Source organism: Procambarus clarkii, chromosome 24 (assembly GCF_040958095.1).
Source record: "Procambarus clarkii isolate CNS0578487 chromosome 24, FALCON_Pclarkii_2.0, whole genome shotgun sequence".
Taxonomy (NCBI): Eukaryota; Metazoa; Arthropoda; class Malacostraca; order Decapoda; family Cambaridae; genus Procambarus; species Procambarus clarkii.
Genome location: NC_091173.1, coordinates 42,997,852 through 43,017,989, shown reverse-complemented (window position 1 = coordinate 43,017,989; position 20,138 = coordinate 42,997,852). Strand labels below are relative to the sequence as shown.

Genomic DNA, 20,138 nt, shown 5'->3' with positions numbered 1-20,138 from the left:
ATGAAGCAAGTCTTGCTATATATGAGCTACGTTTATTATAAGTTCTCTATGTAGTCAGTCGTGTCTTGTGTCGTTCCGTTAAGTTCTGTTTTCCTTAAAATTATCACCATGAATTATCTGGTCTTTTATTGCTGTTTATTGAACATTTGCTGTTCACTCTCTCCTTTTCTCTCTACATCAATAGCCTTCATTGTCACTACGCCTTCATATACTAAACACAGAGCAGGCTCCGGACCGGTACCAATGATTACAGGTAATTTGGTAATAATTTAAGTACCTTGTTACTAACAACTCTACTCTTGGCCTATGGTAGGTCTCTACTACCTCATGAGTGATGTTTATTCATACTTTGTTAATGTCCTTGAACTCTTGTTTGAATATTCCCTGGTTCTCCAGGAATTGTAGTTCATCATCACACCCTCTGCTGACTCTAAAATGTCACCATCACACGACCCTAAAATGTCACCATCATATTCTCCTGACCCTAAAATGTGACCATCACGCTTTCCTGACCCTAAAATGTGACCATCACGCTCACCTGACCCTAAAATGTGACCATCACGCTCTCCTGACCCTAAAATGTGACCATCACGCTCTCCTGACCCTAAAATGTGACCATCACGCTCTCCTGACCCTAAAATGTGACCATCACACTCTCCTGACCCTAAAATGTGACCATCACGCTCTCCTGACTCTAAAATGTGACCATCACGCTCTCCTGACCCTAAAATGTGACCATCACGCTCTCCTGACCCTAAAATGTGACCATCACGCTCTCCTGACCCTAAAATGTGACCATCACACTCTCCTGACCCTAAAATGTGACCATCACGCTCTCCTGACTCTAAAATGTGACCATCACGCTCTCCTGACCCTAAAATGTGACCATCACGCTCTCCTGACCCTAAAATGTGACCATCACGCTCTCCTGACCCTAAAATGTGACCATCACGCTCTCCTGACCCTAAAATGTGACCATCACGCTCTCTTGACTCTAAAATGTGACCATCACGCTCTTCTGACCCTAAAATGTGACCATCACGCTCTCCTGACCCTAAAATATGACCATCACGCTCTCCTGACTCTAAAATGTGACCATCACAAGACCCTAAAATGTCACCATCATATTCTCCTGACCCTAAAATGTCACCATCACACCCTCTGCTGATCCTTAAATGTCACCATCACACCCTCTGCTGATCCTTAAATGTCACCATCACATCCTCTCTCTCTCTCTCTCTCTCTCCTGACACTAAAATAACACGACCATGCCCTCTCCTGACTCTGAAATGACAACCCTAGCAGTCTCCTGACACTAAGGTGTCACATGACGACCTCTCCTGATTCTAAAATGACACCATCACAGTCTCCTGACACTAAAGTGTCATCACCATTGTCTCTCCTGACACTAAAAGGATTCTTAGTGCAAAGTACAAGTCAGTGTATTCTACAAAAAATTACGCTAAAAAGATTTTTTCCTTGACCAGTATTGCCTCGTTTCTATCTCCTCTCCTTATCCTGTTTTGGATAAGACGTGGGAAGGACTGGGAAGGTTAACCCACTGAGGCAGTGGAGGTGGGGAGAGAGGTGGCATTAAAGCCAGGATGACTGATAAAGGGAGGGAGGGAGGTGTACGTGGCTATGGTGGTCTGTGATGGTAAATGGGAGGGAGGGAGGGTAGTTTATTGGTGGTAGTTGGTGAGGAGGGGTGAGAAACATGTTGATAAGGAGGGGAAGTGCTGGAACTCGTGCACTCTTTCACTGTGCATGTACTCGCAGAGTTGTATTTGGAAGACCAAAGAACAGCTCTTGAGAACCAATGTCCAGATTTACGAAAGCACTTACGCAAACAATTATGAACCTGTACATCTTTTCAGAAGCTTTGGCGACTTTGTTTCCAATTATTAAACAGTTAATGAGCTCCGAAGCACCAGGAGGCTGTTTATAACAATAACAACAGTTGAATGGGAAGTTTTCATGCTTGCAAACTGTTTAATAAATGTAACCAAAGCCGTCAAAGATTGAGTTGAAAGATGTTCACGTTCGTAAGTGCTTGCGTAAGTGCTTTCGTGAATCTGGCCCCAGTTTTGTTAGTTGTCAGTTGCCAAGAGCATTGTCTTACCGCTCATCTCATTTATTATCATATTTCCTCGTGTATATAAATGTTGCGTCGCTGGTTTCTAGTCTACCTTTATTTCCCGTGTATATTACTCGCACACTAATACGTCTCTCCAAATATCCCTTTGGCTTCTCTGAGTTTATAATTTTGACCCTTCAATTTAATATTTTTGAACATTTTTAATATTAATTTTGTAATTTTTTTAACATGTAATTTTGAACATAGAACATTTTGTAAAGAAACACAAAGAGGAGAAAACAATTTATTTATAGTTGTCACGCTGCCTTGTGGGGCATTATTAAATGAAGGAAGAGAGTGAGGGCTGAATCCCTCATGTTTGTTCACTCTGTCAGTTCCTATAAGTATCTTGTGTTTTTTTTTTTTTTTTGGTCGTTCTTCCTTCATCTGTCCAAATGTTATGAAGTCTGATTCCTTTACCCATTCATTCTAGTTAGGTTTTAACATATCCGGCACTTTCCTTGCGACTGTGGGAACCGACCTGTGAGATTTATATTTATGTTTTCCAGCGATGTAAGGTTTAATTTCCGTAGTCTCTCCTCGTAGCTCATATTTGGTAGACAAGGTTCTGAATGAATCTTTGCGCATGTTCCAGAAGTCAGTTCTGATGTCAGCTATCCTCGCATACGCCGCAGATGTTATTTTTTTGATGTTGTCTTCAGGAGACAGGTTTGGTGTAATATTAACTCCTAGATCTTTCTCTCTGTCCGTTTCAAGAAGGACTTCGTCTCCCATTCTGTATCCTGTGTCTGGCCTAGTAATGTAAAAAGCTAATACGACTGTGCGCACCACCTGAGCAGGTGAGCCAATTAGGCCCCCCTGCTCAGGTGGTGCACAGGTGTGTAGTCTCAAAGGGTTCTGGGGGTTCCCCAGGGTTGGCGCCTGTGCAGTCCAGCTGAGCGGCACTTGTCACTCGGTAGAATCATGTTGGACTGGGGCAGCGGCATGTGGGGCGATGTGGGTCATGTAGGGTAAAGTGTAAGTATAGGAACAGGTGTGGTGAACATGTGAGCAATAGTAGTAGATGAATATGTATGAGTATGTGCCTTAGAGTTAATCATGTATATATATATATATATATATATATATATATATATATATATATATATATATATATATATGCGAACAAGCCTGAATGGTCCCCAGGACTATATGCGAATGAAAACTCACACCCCAGAAGTGACTCGAACCCATACTCCCAGAAGCAACGCAACTGGTAACTACAGGGCGCCTTAATCCGCTTGACCATCACGGCCGTCAAAAGGAAGTGATAGCCGAGGCTATTTGAGCCACTTCCCCGACGGCAACTCGGATGGTAATCTTGGGCATAGCATTTCACCAAATCACCTCATTCTTTGGGGCACACGTGAGGAACACAAATGCGAGCAAATGCTTGTTCGCATTTGTGTTCCTCACGTGTGCCCCAAAGAATGAGGTGATTTGGTGAAATGCTATGCCCAAGATTACCATCCGAGTTGCCGTCGGGGAAGTGGCTCAAATAGCCTCGGCTATCACTTCCTTTTGACGGCCGTGATGGTCAAGCGGATTAAGGCGCCCTGTAGTTACCAGTTGCGTTGCTTCTGGGAGTATGGGTTCGAGTCACTTCTGGGTGTGAGTTTTCATTCATATATATATATGTATATATATATATATATATATATATATATATATATATATATATATATATATATATATATATATATGTCGTACCTAGTAGCCAGAATGCACTTCTCAGCTTACTATGCAAGGCCCGATTTGCCTAATAAGTCAAGTTTTCATGAATTAATTGTTTTTCGACTACCTAACCTACCTAACCTAACCTAACCTAACTTTTTCGGCTACCTAACCTAACCTAACCTATAAAGATAGGTTAGGTTAGGTTCGGTCACATATCTACAATCTCTTGAATCTTTAGCAATCTCTTGAAGAGATTGCTAAAATATATGAAATTGGGAAGAGTTTACAATATCCTAAGAGGTTTTTGGATTTCTCGTTTGAACAAGCCAAGCGTACGTTTTACAATCACGTCCCTAAGGCGAAACCAGAAATTATTAACTCATTGGTGGTACCTTATGCGAGTGGACTTGAAAAATTGTCTCTGATGTTTAAGAAACTTAATATAAATTTGGTGTTCACTAATAGTACGATCAAATCCAATTTAATAAAAAAAGTCCCCTGATACAGCAGGTTGTGTGTATTCGATTCCCTGCAATGATTGTGATGCTGTGTACCTTGGACAAACAGGAAAGTCCTTACAATTGCAGTTGTCACAACATGCTTATAGTATTAGAACTGCCCAAACGTCTAATGCATTGTATCTACATGCGAGTTTATGCGATCACAATATTAACTGGAATGGGGCAAAAAGCATTACCAATTGTGGGGATTTCGTGGAACGGAATTTAATTGAGTCTGCTGTAATCACTCAGTGTCCAAATCTTCTTAATGTTAGTACTGGAATGTACAAACTTGATCCATTTTTAAGTTATAATATTGCACAACAGTTTAAGAAAAAACTCTGATAAGAGAGGCTCACAATATCTCATTATAATTTTATATTCATATATTGTGTGTTCATGAGGCTTTTCTTTAATCTTTCATCCTTATTCTCTGACCGCTTAACCCTCTTTGACCATTCTAAGCTAAGCTATACCTGTTTCTGGTTAATTCTTTCCCTAGGGATGTGTTGGTCAGGTGTCGGTCTATATATCCTCCCCTTCTCCCTTCTCCTTAGTCAGTCTGGTGTTGACAAAGGCTTTAACAAGCCGAAATGTTCACCTCATTTCATATTTCTCTGTGGATTTTCCGCATAAAATGATCAGTGTTTTGTGATCGTCATTTGCATATATATATATATATATATATATATATATATATATATATATATATATATATATATATATATATATATATATATATATATTTATATATATATATATATATAACGTATATATATATATATATATATATAGTTAAGTAACAGTATGTAGAATATGTTGAGGAGGGGTGGCCCCCCTACCCCTGACAGGGTAAGAGACCAGGCTTTTAAGATGGGTGGTTAGGGGTAGGGCATCTGAAGGAGGGGATAGGGGGGAGAGGGGAAGGGAGGGGAGCAGGCGGTATCTTTGTCTGATATTGGGGGTCTCATTCATTTTTTTTAAACACTGTTTTATGTAGGAAAAAACCTATGACTTTCTCACCCAGTTCTGTTTGTGTCGTTGGTGTTCACTGTCGGCCATTAGTTTTTCACGTCAGACAAGCCTGTGTTCGCGGTAGAGCATCTCAGCAGAAAATGGAGTGCATCATGTAAATAGTTTTTTTTCTGTAAACAGTGTGGGTGGGTCTCTCCCTTCACTCCCACACCTAGCTTGAAGAGCGGTACATACTCAGCACCATCACATGACCACACGTCCACATGTGTCCACATAGACATGAGGTTCTCACCACATACCAGCAGACCACATAGGAGCCGTGAACTGTACTAGGAGCTGTGTACCTCCTCCATGTGTGGTCTTTGACGCCCGCCCATGAGTGGACTGTGTTCGCGTTAAAGAGGTGAGGTCATATGTCGCACCCTCCCCCTCACACCCCTCCCATGCAGGTGACAACAATCATCAATCACTCAACAATTCCACACTTCACATTTCCTCAGTCCGCAATAAACGAGGGAAAAAGTTTTCACATTATATAAATTTATTCTTTTATTAATCACCTAAGCAATTTACAATGATAATATTAATAATAATATCGTGGGGATGTATCAGCCTGTGGTCTTGTATGTCTTTCACCAGACGATAAACAGTTAAAGGCGTAAACCCTTTATATATAATTTGGCCGAGGAGGAATGCTTCGGGGCGTCAGGTAGCCTCTTGTGGGAGTTTGACAAATAACTGAACTAAATGACACGTTACCACACACCATACCCAGAAGGTCCCCCCACCCCCCAATTCCCCCCCCCCCCCCCCCCCCCCCCCCCCCCCCCCCCCCCCCCCCCTCCCAAATCTAGCACTCAGGTCTGTTTACATCTTCCCCTCCGATGTTGAGGGGGGCTTACACGCATGTCTCTATATTCCCAACAAATAACGACTATAGCCTGAGGTATAGATCTTCTAATTTTGCTTTCACTCTGAGTAACGAGCCTCATAGCTTACCAGTCTTCAATTTTCTTCTATCTAATCAAACTACTGCCCCGCATTTAGCATCACTCAGTAAACTCTGTCAAAGACAGTAGGTAAGCGTTTACTTAATGAGGGAAACATTTTTTCATCTTAAAAGATATCTACCAGTCTTCATTTTTGTCTATCAAATCAAATCAGTGCCAGCATCACTCAGTAAACTCAATCAAAGTCAGTAGGTAGCCGTTCACTGAATGACGGAAACATTTTGGGTGGGGAGCGAGCCTTCGGAGGCGGCTCGGCTCTGTAAAGTTTGTCACATAACTGGGGCTAAATGAGGCCACACTGCCCAGCATACCCGCTCCCTTCCCCTCACACTTATCAGTCACTTGACACCCACAAGTTATCAGCTTACACGCATTTCTCGCTATACAGAATAATAAATCTATATAAATAAAAATGGAAATGTTCGTTTGTTCGAAATGGCTAATCCCTGAAAGTTTGTTCGAAATGGCTAAAGCCCGAAAGATCAATCCCTGGATCTTCGATTACACTCATCTGGGGTGCTGGTTTGAGGTGTAGTGAGATGGACGAGGTCGGCAAACACACCGCGGTCTAACCACCGCCATACCTCAAACGCGCTATTCATTCTCGCTCCCTTAGGTGAGCAATGTTCTCTACATACAAATGCCAAGCATGCGCTGTTAGCAAAGTAAACATATAAGACTAATGTGGAAAATCTTAGTCTTGTTACTATTATTATTATTATATTTTAAATTGACTTTTTCATTATCACTGAGTTCAAAGCTGACTCTAAGACCAACATTATCCATATGTAAACAGTAACCGATGAGAATAAGACCGAATGAGTCGATAGTGAAATAGTTAGCTCGGGGTTAAGTGAGTTAGAGAATAAGGACCCCATCAGACCTTCAACCATTTAGCGCTGTAGCTCATTCTAAGCATTTTACTGAATGAGGGGAAAATTTTACATCTTAAAAGGTGTCTACCAGTCTTCATTTTTTGCGACTTGATGAAATAGCTTTTACCATCACTCAGTAACTCAGTAAAGGCAGTCAGCCAGTCAGTCAAACAGCAACAGTGGACTGAAGACTCTAATATGCTATCACATCTTAAATTAAATTCTACTATCATTTACCCTGTATTTAGTGGTCGCCGGTTACCAGCCTACAGGCCTTTCACGTAACTTTTTTTTTGTCAAACTTGAGTTAGTAAACTGAAAACTGTATCAGGCTAAAATCGTAGTCTTGTTATTATTATATATATTTTTAAAAAATTCCCTTTTTCATTATCACAGAGTTCAAGACTTGCCCGCTCTAAGGCCGGCATCAACTAAAATGGAAACATTAAGCAAAGAGAATAAGGCGTTGAACTCAGGCTACGGGATTCAAATCATTGCTGCTGTGTGTTTTACATCTCGTAATGGGACCAACTTGCAATTACCTTTCTATTACTGAGTGACTGTTTTTTCAGTTCTTGTAACACAGTCAATGTAACGTAATGCGGGAAAAAAACTTTCTGTTGCCCAAATAAATAGCATTTGAAAATGTATGTGTGTCTACTCAATCTCTATCGCCTCTTCATCCAACACCCATCAACACCAAATATTGCTGTGCAGTCCTTGTAACACACAATGGCATTAGTGCTCTCTGTCTCTCTCTCTCTGTCAACCTCTCATGGGTTAAACTCTCAGCTGCGGTCGACGCACGCCTGCTCTCATCTCAGTTAGCCTACCCACACTTCCAGCGTCACATGCCCTCTCGTCCATCATAAGTCATTTCCCAATCCCCGTAGTCTGTCTGTCTGTCTACATTTCTCCTCAAACACACCAGTAGTGGGGAAAAGTTTTTTTTCCAAGTAGCAGTAGTTTTAAAGATTCTACACATCCCATTCAGCTAATTCATACGAACAATCTAACGATGAATGACAGATCGGTCTTGTCTCTCTCTCCTTATCGATGAGTTGTCACACAGCTCAGACACTCTTTCATCCCCACATTAACACTCGATCTTACAGGTGACTAATCTTCACCTCAGTAATTCTCAATGGAATAATCGGTGTGTGTTGTTAACAGAGGAACTTAGTTTTTAGTTTAAAATACTTTCAGTTGATAGCCGTTAATTATGTAGGATTGGATAGACCGGTTGTTCTGTGAAAAAGCCTTTACATATGATCAGAAATAATAATACTAGAATAAGGACCCAGTCCACAACGCACCATTAGGTTTCGAGACTTAAAACGGGCGATGGAGATTGAGTAGACAAGCATACATTTTCAAATGCTATTTATTTATTTGGGCAGCAGAAAGTTTTTTTTCCCGAATAACATTACATTGACTGTGTTACAAGAACTTAAAAAACAGTCAGACAGTAATAGAAAGGTAATTGCATGTTGGTCCCATTACGAGATGTAAAACACACAGCAGCAATGATTTGAATCCCGTAGCCTGAGTTCAACGCCTTATTCTCTTTGCTTAATATTTCCATTATAGTTGATGCCGGCCTTAGAGCGGGCAAGTCTTGAACTCTGTGATAATGAACAGGTCAATTTTTAAAAATATATATGTAATAATAACAATACTACGATTTTAGCCTGATAAAGTCTTCAGTTCACTAACTCATTTAATTTAAATTAATTTAATTTAAGATGTGATAGCATATTAGAGTCTTCAGTCCACTGTTGCTGTTTGACTGACTGGCTGACTGCCTTTACTGAGTTACTGAGTGATGGTAAAAGCTATTTCATCAAGTCGCAAAAAATGAAGACTGGTAGACACCTTTTAAGATGTAAAATGTTTCCCCTCATTCAGTAAAATGCTTAGAATGAGCTACAGCGCTAAATGGTTGAAGGTCTGACGGGGTCCTTATTCTCTAACTCACTTAACCCCGAGCTAACTATTTCACTATCGACTCATCCGGTCTTATTCTCATCGGTTACTGTTTACATATGGATAATGTTGGTCTTAGAGTCAGCTTTGAACTCAGTGATAATGAAAAAGTCAATTTAAAATATAATAATAATAATAATAGTAACAAGACTAAGATTTTCCACATTAGTCTTATACATGTTTACTTTGCTAACAGCGCATGCTTGGAATTTGTATGTGGGGAACATTGCTCACCTAAGGGATAGAGAATGAATGGCGTATTTGAGGTATAGCGGAGGTTAGACCGCGGTGTGTTTGCCGACCTCGTGCGTCTCACTACACCTCAAACCAGCACCATAGATGAGTGTAATGGCGATGTTCCTGGGATTGATCTAAAATTACATATATTCATTCAGTAGTGGAAAACACATACCTGCAAGTCTTCTAGTGCTGCTGCTACCTCCAGAAGTTGTCTTTCCCACATTCAGTAAAAATTTCTACTGACTTTACCTGAGTGACTGTTTTACTGGCAGAGATTTGATTTGATGTGATAAACGAATATTGAAGACTGGTATACGATGAGGCTCGTTACTCAGAGTCAAAAGCTTAATTAAAATATCTATACCTCAGGCTATAGTCATTATTTGACATGAACACAGAGACATGCGGTGCTGCTTAAGCATTTAATATAACAAAAGAATAAAAATTATATGTAAACGGGTTAACTTCTAACTAAATATTTATTTATTATGGGTCTCAAGTGATTGGTAAGTGTGAGGGAAGGGAGCGGGTATGGTGGGCAGTATGGCCTCATTTAGCCCCAGTTATGTGACAAACTTTACAGAGCCGAGCCGCCACCGAAGTCTTGCTCCCCGCCCCAAAATGTTTCCGTCATTCAGTAAACGGCTACCTACTGACTTTGAGTTTACTGAGTGATGCTGGCACTGATTTGATTTGATAGAAAAAAATTTGAGGACTGGTAGTCATTTTTTAAAATGTAATTTTTTTCCTTCATTCAGTAAACAATTACCTACTGATTTTGACAGAGTTTACTGAGTGATGCTAAATGCGGGGCAGTAGTTTAATTAGATCGAAGAAAATTTAAGACTGGTAAGTGATGAGGCTCGTTACTCAGAGTGAAAGCAAAATTAAAAGCTCTGTACCTCAGGCTATAGTCGTTATTTGTTGGGAATATAGAGACATGAGTGTAAGCCCCCCTCAACATCGGAAGGGAAGATGTAAAACGACCTGAGTGCTAGGTGTAGGGGGGGGGGAAGTGGGGGGGGGGGGACCTTCTGGGTATGGTGTGTGGTCAACCCAACCTCTTAAAAATAATGTCACTTTTGGCTCTTATGAGCGCTATGGCCAAATTTGGAAGTAATTTGAAATGAAATCGACTCACAAGTGACGTTTTGTTCCGTTTTCTATTTGAGTTGTCCGGCTTACGCGAAGAGGTTATAAGAAGACACTTTACATATACCAGAAACAGTATAGGTCCAAGGACTGACCCCTGCGGGACTCCACTTATGACGTCTCGCCAATCTGAGACCTCACCCCTCACACAGACTCGTTGTCTCCTGTTGCTTAGGTACTCCTCTATCCACCGGAGTACCTTCCCTCTCACTCCAGCCTGCATCTCCAACTTTCGCACTAGCCTCTTGTGTGGCACTGTATCAAAGGCTTTCTGACAATCCAAAAATATGCAGTCTGCCCACCCTTCTCTTTCTTGCCTGGTCGTAGAATTTAAGTAACCCTGTGAGGCAGGACCTGCCATCCCTGAACCCATGTTGATGCTGTGTTACAAAGTTCCTTCGCTCCAGATGCTCCACTAGCTTTCTTCGCACAATCTTCTCCATCAGCTTGCATGGTATGCAGGTTAGGGACACTGGCCTGTAGTTCAGTGCCTCCTGTCTATCCCCTTTCTTGTATATCGGGACTACGTTAGCTGCTTTCCAAATATCTGGTAGTTCCCCTGTTGCCAGTGATTTGTTATACACTATGGAGAGTGGTAGGCACAGTTCTCTTGCTCCTTCCTTTAGAACCCAAGGGGAGATTCCATCTGGGCCTATAGCCTTCGTCACGTCCAACTCTAGTAAACACTTCCTTACTTCCCCACTGGTAATCTCAAACTCTTCCAGTGGTTCCTGGTTAGCTATTCCCTCACTTACCTCTGGAATTTCTCCTTGCTCTAAGGTGAAGACCTCCTGGAATTTCTTATTCAATTCCTCACACACTTCCTTGTCATTTGTAGTGAATCTTTCCGCCCCTATCCTTAATTTCATGTGTGTTTGTGTGTGTGTGTGTGTGTGTGTGTGTGTGTGTGTGTGTGTGTGTGTGTGTGTGTGTGTGTGTGTGTGTGTGTGTGTGTGTGTGTGCATGTTTAGTCGTGTAAGTGTATGAATGCGCATGTTTAGTTGTGTGTGTTTGTAACTTCCTATATGTGCTTGCAGGCCAAAAGTCAGGTCGTAACTACAACAACGAATGTTTCGTAGTTTAGAGCACAACCTCGGCTCTCTAGTATTTTATAAGATCATCATTAACAATTTTGTATGAAGTTAGCTTCAGACGTCTCATAACTCTGATTCGATCCCCGGTCTGCTCCGATGACTTTTGCCAAGATATATTACGTCATTGTGATATAATTTGATGGCCTGGTTAAGGACCGGGCCGCGTGGTCACTAAGCCACGAAATCATCACAAGGTAACCATCTTAAGGTAAAGTGTTTCGTTGTACAAACTATTGTGTTAGTTTCAACCACTTCTTTGTCTGCCTAATTTACAACTCTAACACAAAACAAGGTCTTCCTGGCATATATGTCTGTTACCATACTCTCTGGCTTGGAATATTGCCCCTTTGTCTTCTCCATCTATTCCCTTTATATGTCTTTTCCACCATATTCCCCATCTCCACTGTGGTGTGCTCTTCAGTCTATCCACATCACTCAGTTCCCCCTCATCAATGAAGCAAGTCTTGCTATATATGAGCTACGTTTATTATAAGTTCTCTATGTAGTCAGTCGTGTCTTGTGTCGTTCCGTTAAGTTCTGTTTTCCTTAAAATTATCACCATGAATTATCTGGTCTTTTATTGCTGTTTATTGAACATTTGCTGTTCACTCTCTCCTTTTCTCTCTACATCAATAGCCTTCATTGTCACTACGCCTTCATATACTAAACACAGAGCAGGCTCCGGACCGGTACCAATGATTACAGGTAATTTGGTAATAATTTAAGTACCTTGTTACTAACAACTCTACTCTTGGCCTATGGTAGGTCTCTACTACCTCATGAGTGATGTTTATTCATACTTTGTTAATGTCCTTGAACTCTTGTTTGAATATTCCCTGGTTCTCCAGGAATTGTAGTTCATCATCACACCCTCTGCTGACTCTAAAATGTCACCATCACACGACCCTAAAATGTCACCATCATATTCTCCTGACCCTAAAATGTGACCATCACGCTTTCCTGACCCTAAAATGTGACCATCACGCTCACCTGACCCTAAAATGTGACCATCACGCTCTCCTGACCCTAAAATGTGACCATCACGCTCTCCTGACCCTAAAATGTGACCATCACGCTCTCCTGACCCTAAAATGTGACCATCACACTCTCCTGACCCTAAAATGTGACCATCACGCTCTCCTGACTCTAAAATGTGACCATCACGCTCTCCTGACCCTAAAATGTGACCATCACGCTCTCCTGACCCTAAAATGTGACCATCACGCTCTCCTGACCCTAAAATGTGACCATCACGCTCTCCTGACCCTAAAATGTGACCATCACGCTCTCCTGACCCTAAAATGTGACCATCACGCTCTCCTGACCCTAAAATGCGACCATCACGCTCTCCTGACCCTAAAATGTGACCATCACGCTCTCCTGACCCTAAAATGTGACCATCACGCTCTCCTGACCCTAAAATGTGACCATCACGCTCTCCTGACTCTAAAATGTGACCATCACACGACCCTAAAATGTCACCATCATATTCTCCTGACCCTAAATGTCACCATCACACCCTCTGCTGATCCTAAAATGTCACCATCACAACCTCTCTCTCTCCCTCTCTCTCCTGACACTAAAATAACACGACCATGCCTTCTCCTGACTCTGAAATGACAACCCTAACAGTCTCCTGACACTAAGGTGTCACATGACGACCTCTCCTGATTCTAAAATGACACCATCACAGTCTCCTGACACTAAAGTGTCATCACCATTGTCTCTCCTGACACTAAAGGATTCTTAGTGCAAAGTACAAGTCAGTGTATTCTACAAAAAATTACGCTAAAAAGATTTTTTCCTTGACCAGTATTGCCTCGTTTCTATCTCCTCTCCTTATCCTGTTTTGGATAAGACGTGGGAAGGACTGGGAAGGTTAACCCACTGAGGCACTGGAGGTGGGGAGAGAGGTGGCATTAAAGCCAGGATGACTGATAAAGGGAGGGAGGTGTACGTGGCTATGGTGGTCTGTGATGGTAAATGGGAGGGAGGGAGGGAGGGAGGGAGGGTAGTTTATTGGTGGTAGTTGGTGAGGAGGGGTGAGAAACTTATTGATAAGGAGGGGAAGTGCTGGAACTCGTGCACTCTTTCACTGTGCATGTACTCGCAGAGTTGTATTTGGAAGACCAAAGAACAGCTCTTGAGAACCAAGGTCCAGATTTACGAAAGCACTTACGCAAACAATTATGAACCTGTACATCTTTTCAGAAGCTTTGGCGACTTTGTTTCCAATTATTAAACAGTTAATGAGCTCCGAAGCACCAGGAGGCTGTTTATAACAATAACAACAGTTGAATGGGAAGTTTTCATGCTTGCAAACTGTTTAATAAATGTAACCAAAGCCGTCAAAGATTGAGTTGAAAGATGTTCACGTTCGTAAGTGCTTGCGTAAGTGCTTTCGTGAATCTGGCCCCAGTTTTGTTAGTTGTCAGTTGCCAAGAGCATTGTCTTACCGCTCATCTCATTTATTATCATATTTCCTCGTGTATATAAATGTTGCGTCGCTGGTTTCTAGTCTACCTTTATTTCCCGTGTATATTACTCGCACACTAATACGTCTCTCCAAATATCCCTTTGGCTTCTCTGAGTTTATAATTTTGACCCTTCAATTTAATATTTTTGAACATTTTTAATATTAATTTTGTAATTTTTTTAACATGTAATTTTGAACATAGAACATTTTGTAAAGAAACACAAAGAGGAGAAAACAATTTATTTATAGTTGTCACGCTGCCTTGTGGGGCATTATTAAATGAAGGAAGAGAGTGAGGGCTGAATCCCTCATGTTTGTTCACTCTGTCAGTTCCTATAAGTATCTTGTGTTTTTTTTTTTTTTTTGGTCGTTCTTCCTTCATCTGTCCAAATGTTATGAAGTCTGATTCCTTTACCCATTCATTCTAGTTAGGTTTTAACATATCCGGCACTTTCCTTGCGACTGTGGGAACCGACCTGTGAGATTTATATTTATTTAATTTATATGAATTTATATTTACGTTAATTTATATACTTCGATAGCAATTTGTATGATGTTAAGTGGACTGTATTTCTGCAATAATCTCAATCTCACAAATCGATCCTCTACACATTAGGGGGGTTTATATTAATTAAATTTATATATATGCAGCCAATCAAACTACAGTATTAGACTACATACATTGAAGAGGTTCCTTATCTTATTTGTACAGCAGGCCTTAGTCCACCAGGTATAACCAGGATGTAGACACCACATTTTCCCTCTTTGAGGTAGCTTCCATCACCCTGGTAACTGATGCACAAAGCATGCTTCCTCGTCTTGACCTGTCAAAAGGGCGCTAGCTGTAAAGCCAGATACCTATATATGACAAGCTATATCAGAGAAAACACTGTACATGGAACCTTAAAGACCTGGCTTAATTACCTTTAGTTTGAGGCTACCACGTGCTCTAACCGGATAACCCTATATAATGACATTAATGGCCACAAATGAAAGATACATGGGTTTCGGAAAGAACACTTAACCTGAATTTGTTGACAGTGTGTTGAAGATGGTACACCTTTGGTTTCCATAACACTACGTCCAAGTAAAATTAACAGGAGCCGAATAGCTCCCTGCGCCTCTGGTCTAGTATAAACAATGGCTGCCCTCCCTCACCCTGACGCCTAGCTTACATTGTCCAGATGTCAATAAGTGATAGAAGGGTCACATTTACTCTACTTTAATACTGATAATTAAGTTAATTTATATGAGATGTTTTATGATGGTAAAGTCCAAAGACTAATGTATTTAAGAATAATTCCCAGCAGAATAGCTGGTGAATTTATAATGGTATGTGGTGATGATATCCCGTTTTCTTTAGACGGTAATTCCACTACAAGTTACGTTTTCTATGGGTTAACTTGTTTATACAACACAGCTACAATTATCTGTATGTATGATATATTAAATGGTGTCGGATTTTCCGACAGCGACAATGATTCGGATATTTGGATATTCGACTAAACATTGACGCGAGATGAAGGCCAACATGCAAACACTAAAAGAAAGCAATTCCAACTATCACACTCTTTAGTCGAGGTTGATTCTGTTACTATTAGTCCTAGGATTATATATATATATATATATATATATATATATATATATATGTCGTACCTAGTAGCCAGAACTCACTTCTCAGCCTACTATTCAAGGCCCGATTTGCCTAATAAGCCAAGTTTTCCTGAATTAATATATTTACTATAATTTTTTTCTCATGAAATGATAAAGCAACCCTTTTCTCTATGTATGAGGTCAATTTTTTTTTATTGGAGTTAAAATTAACGTAGATATATGACCGAACCTAACCAACCCTACCTAACCTAACCTAACCTATATATATAGGTAAGGTTAGGTTAGGTAGCCAAAAAAAGCTAGGTTAGGTTAGGTTAGGTAGGTTAGGCAGACGAAAAAACATTAATTCATGAAAACTTGCCTTATTAGGCAAATCGGGCCTTGCATAGTAGGCTGAGAAGTGAGTTCTGGCTACTAGGTACGACATATATATATATATATATATATATATATATATATATATATATATATATATATGTCGTACCAAGTAGCCAGAATGCACTTCTCAGCCTACTATGCAAGGCCCGATTTGCCTAATAAGCCAAGTTTTCCTGAATTAATATATTTTCTCTAATTTTTTACTTATGAAATGATAGTTACCCATTTCATTATGTATGAGGTCAATTATTTTTTATTGGAGTTAAAATTAACGTAGATATATGACCGAACCTAACCAACCCTACCTAACCTAACCTAACGTATCTTAATAGGTTAGGTTAGGTTAGGTAGCCGAAAAAGTTAGGTTACGTTAGGTTAGGTAGGTTAGGTAGTCGAAAAAACATTGATTCATGAAAACTTTGCTTATTAGGCAAATCGGGCCTTGCATAGTAAGGTGAGAAGTGCGTTCTGGCTACTAGGTACGACATATATATATATAGACATATGTCGTACCTAATAGCCAGAACGAACTTCTTAGCCTACTATGCAAGGCCCGATTTGCCTAATAAGCCAACTTTTCATGAATTATTTGTTTTTCGAGTACCTAACCTACCTAACCTAACCTAACCTAACTTTTTCGGCTACCTAACCTAACCTAACCTAACCTATAAAGATAGGTTAGGTTAGGTTAGGTAGGGTTAGTTAGGTTCGGTCATATATCAACGTTAATTTTAACTCCAATAAAAAAAAATTGACCTAAATACATAATGAAATGGGTAGCTTTATCATTTCATAAGAAAAAAATTAGAGAAAATATATTAATTTAGGAAAACTTGGCTTATTAGGCAAATCGGGCCTTGCATAGTAGGCTGAGAAGTGCGTTCTGGCTACTAGGTACGACATATATATATATATATATATATATATATATATATATATATATATATATATATATATATATATATTTATATATTTATATATATATATATATATATATATATATATATATATATATGTATATATATATATATATATATATATATATGTATATATATATATATATATATATATATATATATATATATATATATATATATACATATATATATATATATATATATATATATATATATATACATATATATATATATATATATATATATATATATATATATATATATATATATATATACATATATATATATATATATATATATATATATATATATATATATATATATATATATATATATATATATATATATATATATATATATGCAATTGACGATCACAAAACACTGATCATTTTATGCGGAAAATCCACAGAGAAATATGAAATGAGGTGAACGTTTCGGCTTTGTTAAAGCCTTTATCAACACCAGACTGACTAAGGAGAAGGGAAGGGGAGGATATATAGGCCGACACCTGACCCAACCAATACCTAGGGAAGGAATTAACCAAAAACAGGTATAGCTTAGCTTAGAATGGTCAAAGAGGATTAAGCGGTCAGAAAATAAGGATGAAAGAATAAAGAAAAGCCTCATGAACACACAATATATGAATATACAATTATAATGAGACATTGTAAGCCTCTCTATCAGAGTTGTTTCTTAAACTGTTGTGCAATATTATAACTTAAAAATGGATCAAGTTTATACATACCAGTACTAACATTAAGAAGATTTGGACACCGACTGATTAGAGCAGACTCAATCAAATTGTGGGGATTTCGTGGAACGGAATTTGATTGAGTCTGCTCTAATCAGTCAGTGTCCAAATCTTCTTAATGTTAGTACTGGTATGTATAAACTTGATCCATTTTTAAGTTATAATATTGCACAACAGTTTAAGAAACAACTCTGATAGAGAGGCTTACAATGTCTCATTATAATTGTATATTCATATATTGTGTGTTCATGAGGCTTTTCTTTAATCTTTTATCCTTATTTTCTGACCGCTTAATCCTCTTTGACCATTCTAAGCTAAGCTATACCTGTTTTTGGTTAATTACACCTGACCAACCCTTGGGATGGGTTGGTCAGGTGTCGGCCTATATATCCTCCCCTTCCTTTCTCCTTAGTCAGTCTGGTGTTGACAAAGGCTTTAACAAAGCCGAAACGTTCACCTCATTTCATATTTCTCTGTGGATTTTCCGCATATATATATATATATATATATATATATATATATATATATATATATATATATATATATATATATATATATATATATATATATATATATATCTATATATATTCAATACTTTTAGAATGCACTATTATACTTCCCACGCTGTTCTATATACAAGTTTAAAAACAACATAGATAATATATGAACAAATCCACAAGGGTCGTGATGAGGATTCGAACCTACGTCCGACAGCATCCTAGACGCTACCTTAATTGACTGAGCTACGACATGGTAAAAGAGTTGAAACCAGAAGTTCTACTGAACTTACTTGGATCCTGCAGCCTCTCCGAGACACAAACCAGGGTTTTACACATCTCCCCAATTCACTCGATCTATGTCTATGTCAATAGACCGTTCTACCTCTTCGCCTTTACTTCATTACACACAGAAATCACAGTTGCATGGAGGAGTTGTGTAAAGCCCTTGTTTGTGTCTCGGAGAGGCTGCAGGATCCAAGTAAGTTCAGTAGAAGTTCTGGTTTCAACTCTTTACCATGTTGTAGCTCAGTCGTTTGATGCAGCGTCTGGGATGCTCTTGGACGTAGGTATTACGTACTAAGTATGACAATCAGGAAATGTTATTATTACACTTAGTATTAAGACGTACTGTAATTTCGGAGGATGGGTTGTGAATAAGATGAAAGGTAAGAATATGAACATGACGGAACAAGTTGTCATCGTTTCATCATTTTCAGATGTGTGGGTTGGATGTCATGAACATGTTTTATTTTATATTAGAAAGTTGTTTATCACTTATGAGTGTAATTACATCGTGATTTTGCTTAGTGTGTCTTATTAACATTTGAGCGCGATAAAGTGATCTGTGCATTTGCTCATTTGAAACTGAGAAATTTACTTTATCATAGCTAAAGCTCTGGTTAAAGCTCCCTGCGTCAATGTTCATTACAGTGTCACGTTAGTAGCAACTACTGAAGTTAATGTTTAATTCACTCACATTGACTTCAAGATTATGTAAGGCAATTGTTGTATAACTTTATTAAGGAAATATAAGTTCTCATTCGTGCCGAGTTTATTATTTAGGTTCAGAACATATTATTTGCATTACAGGGCAATTATATATAAATTTGTATTACTGATTTTTCCCTGAAAAATATGTCGGGACATTTTGTGCTCTGACCTCTTCTCTTTGTCAGTCTTTTATATTAACCAAATAATTTTCTGAGACTAGAAGTAAGGAAGTTACTAAATGGTTACATTTAGTAACATCGTGTTAAATACATCGTGAATGTTTCCTCTCAGTAACGTTCTTTTTGGGAACAACATCCTCAAATATCTTCCACCAGCTCAAATTTATTTTCTGAGTAGAGCAGAAGGTTTTCTTTTCATTTAGAAATATCTATAACCTTCGTGTATCATTTTTAGCTAACAGGATGGTGAATAGTTTATCTCTGACGTTTAATACACTGACGTCACTTTACAAGTCACGTGACGTGGTGTGACCAATAATAGGACATCTTTCATCACATTCATCATCGAGTCACTTGGAGATTCGAAGGCAAAACGTCACTTATTTAAAGAACAAATCACAAATCATCAGGAGCCGTGATGAAGGTTCGAACCTATGCGCTGGGTGTACTCAGGCGCGCTTAGTCAACTGCGCCACGACATGGTCCAAATAATTGCAACCTGGTGTACAACTGCACCCACTGGGATTTGTTCATTGTATATATCACAATAATGGGATTTCTCTGTGTCATTTAGTTGTCTGCTGTCACAAGGTGTGGACGCTCGACTTCACTGCTTTCCATTCATTTGACTCTTCGTCTATTTGCAACACCGTAAACATGGTATTTCATCGAATCACCTCAATTTGT

At 39.1% G+C, this 20,138-nt stretch overlaps 1 protein-coding gene across 1 annotated transcript; it reads right to left on the bottom strand.

Moving 5' to 3' along the window:
* Nucleotides 1-12,436: 12,436 nt before the first annotated feature.
* LOC138368056 (uncharacterized) lies at nt 12,437-18,618 on the bottom strand. The gene is made up of 2 exons (XM_069330353.1): nt 18,573-18,618; nt 12,437-13,146 (listed from the first exon to the last, which is right to left on the bottom strand). Exons 1-2 carry the CDS (start codon nt 18,616-18,618, stop codon nt 12,437-12,439), a joined length of 756 nt encoding a protein of 251 aa, XP_069186454.1.
* Between the last annotated feature and the right edge of the window lie 1,520 nt (nt 18,619-20,138).

Excerpts from the sequence above, each read along its gene's own strand:
- LOC138368056 (XM_069330353.1), bottom strand. The coding sequence starts at position 18,618 with ATGTGTAAAACCCTGGTTTGTGTCTCGGAGAGGCTGCAGGATCCAA. Across the intron at positions 13,147-18,572 it reads GGAGAGGCTGCAGGATCCAA|GGTCAGGAGAATATGATGGT; the intron begins GTAAGTTCAGTA and ends GGTGACATTTAG.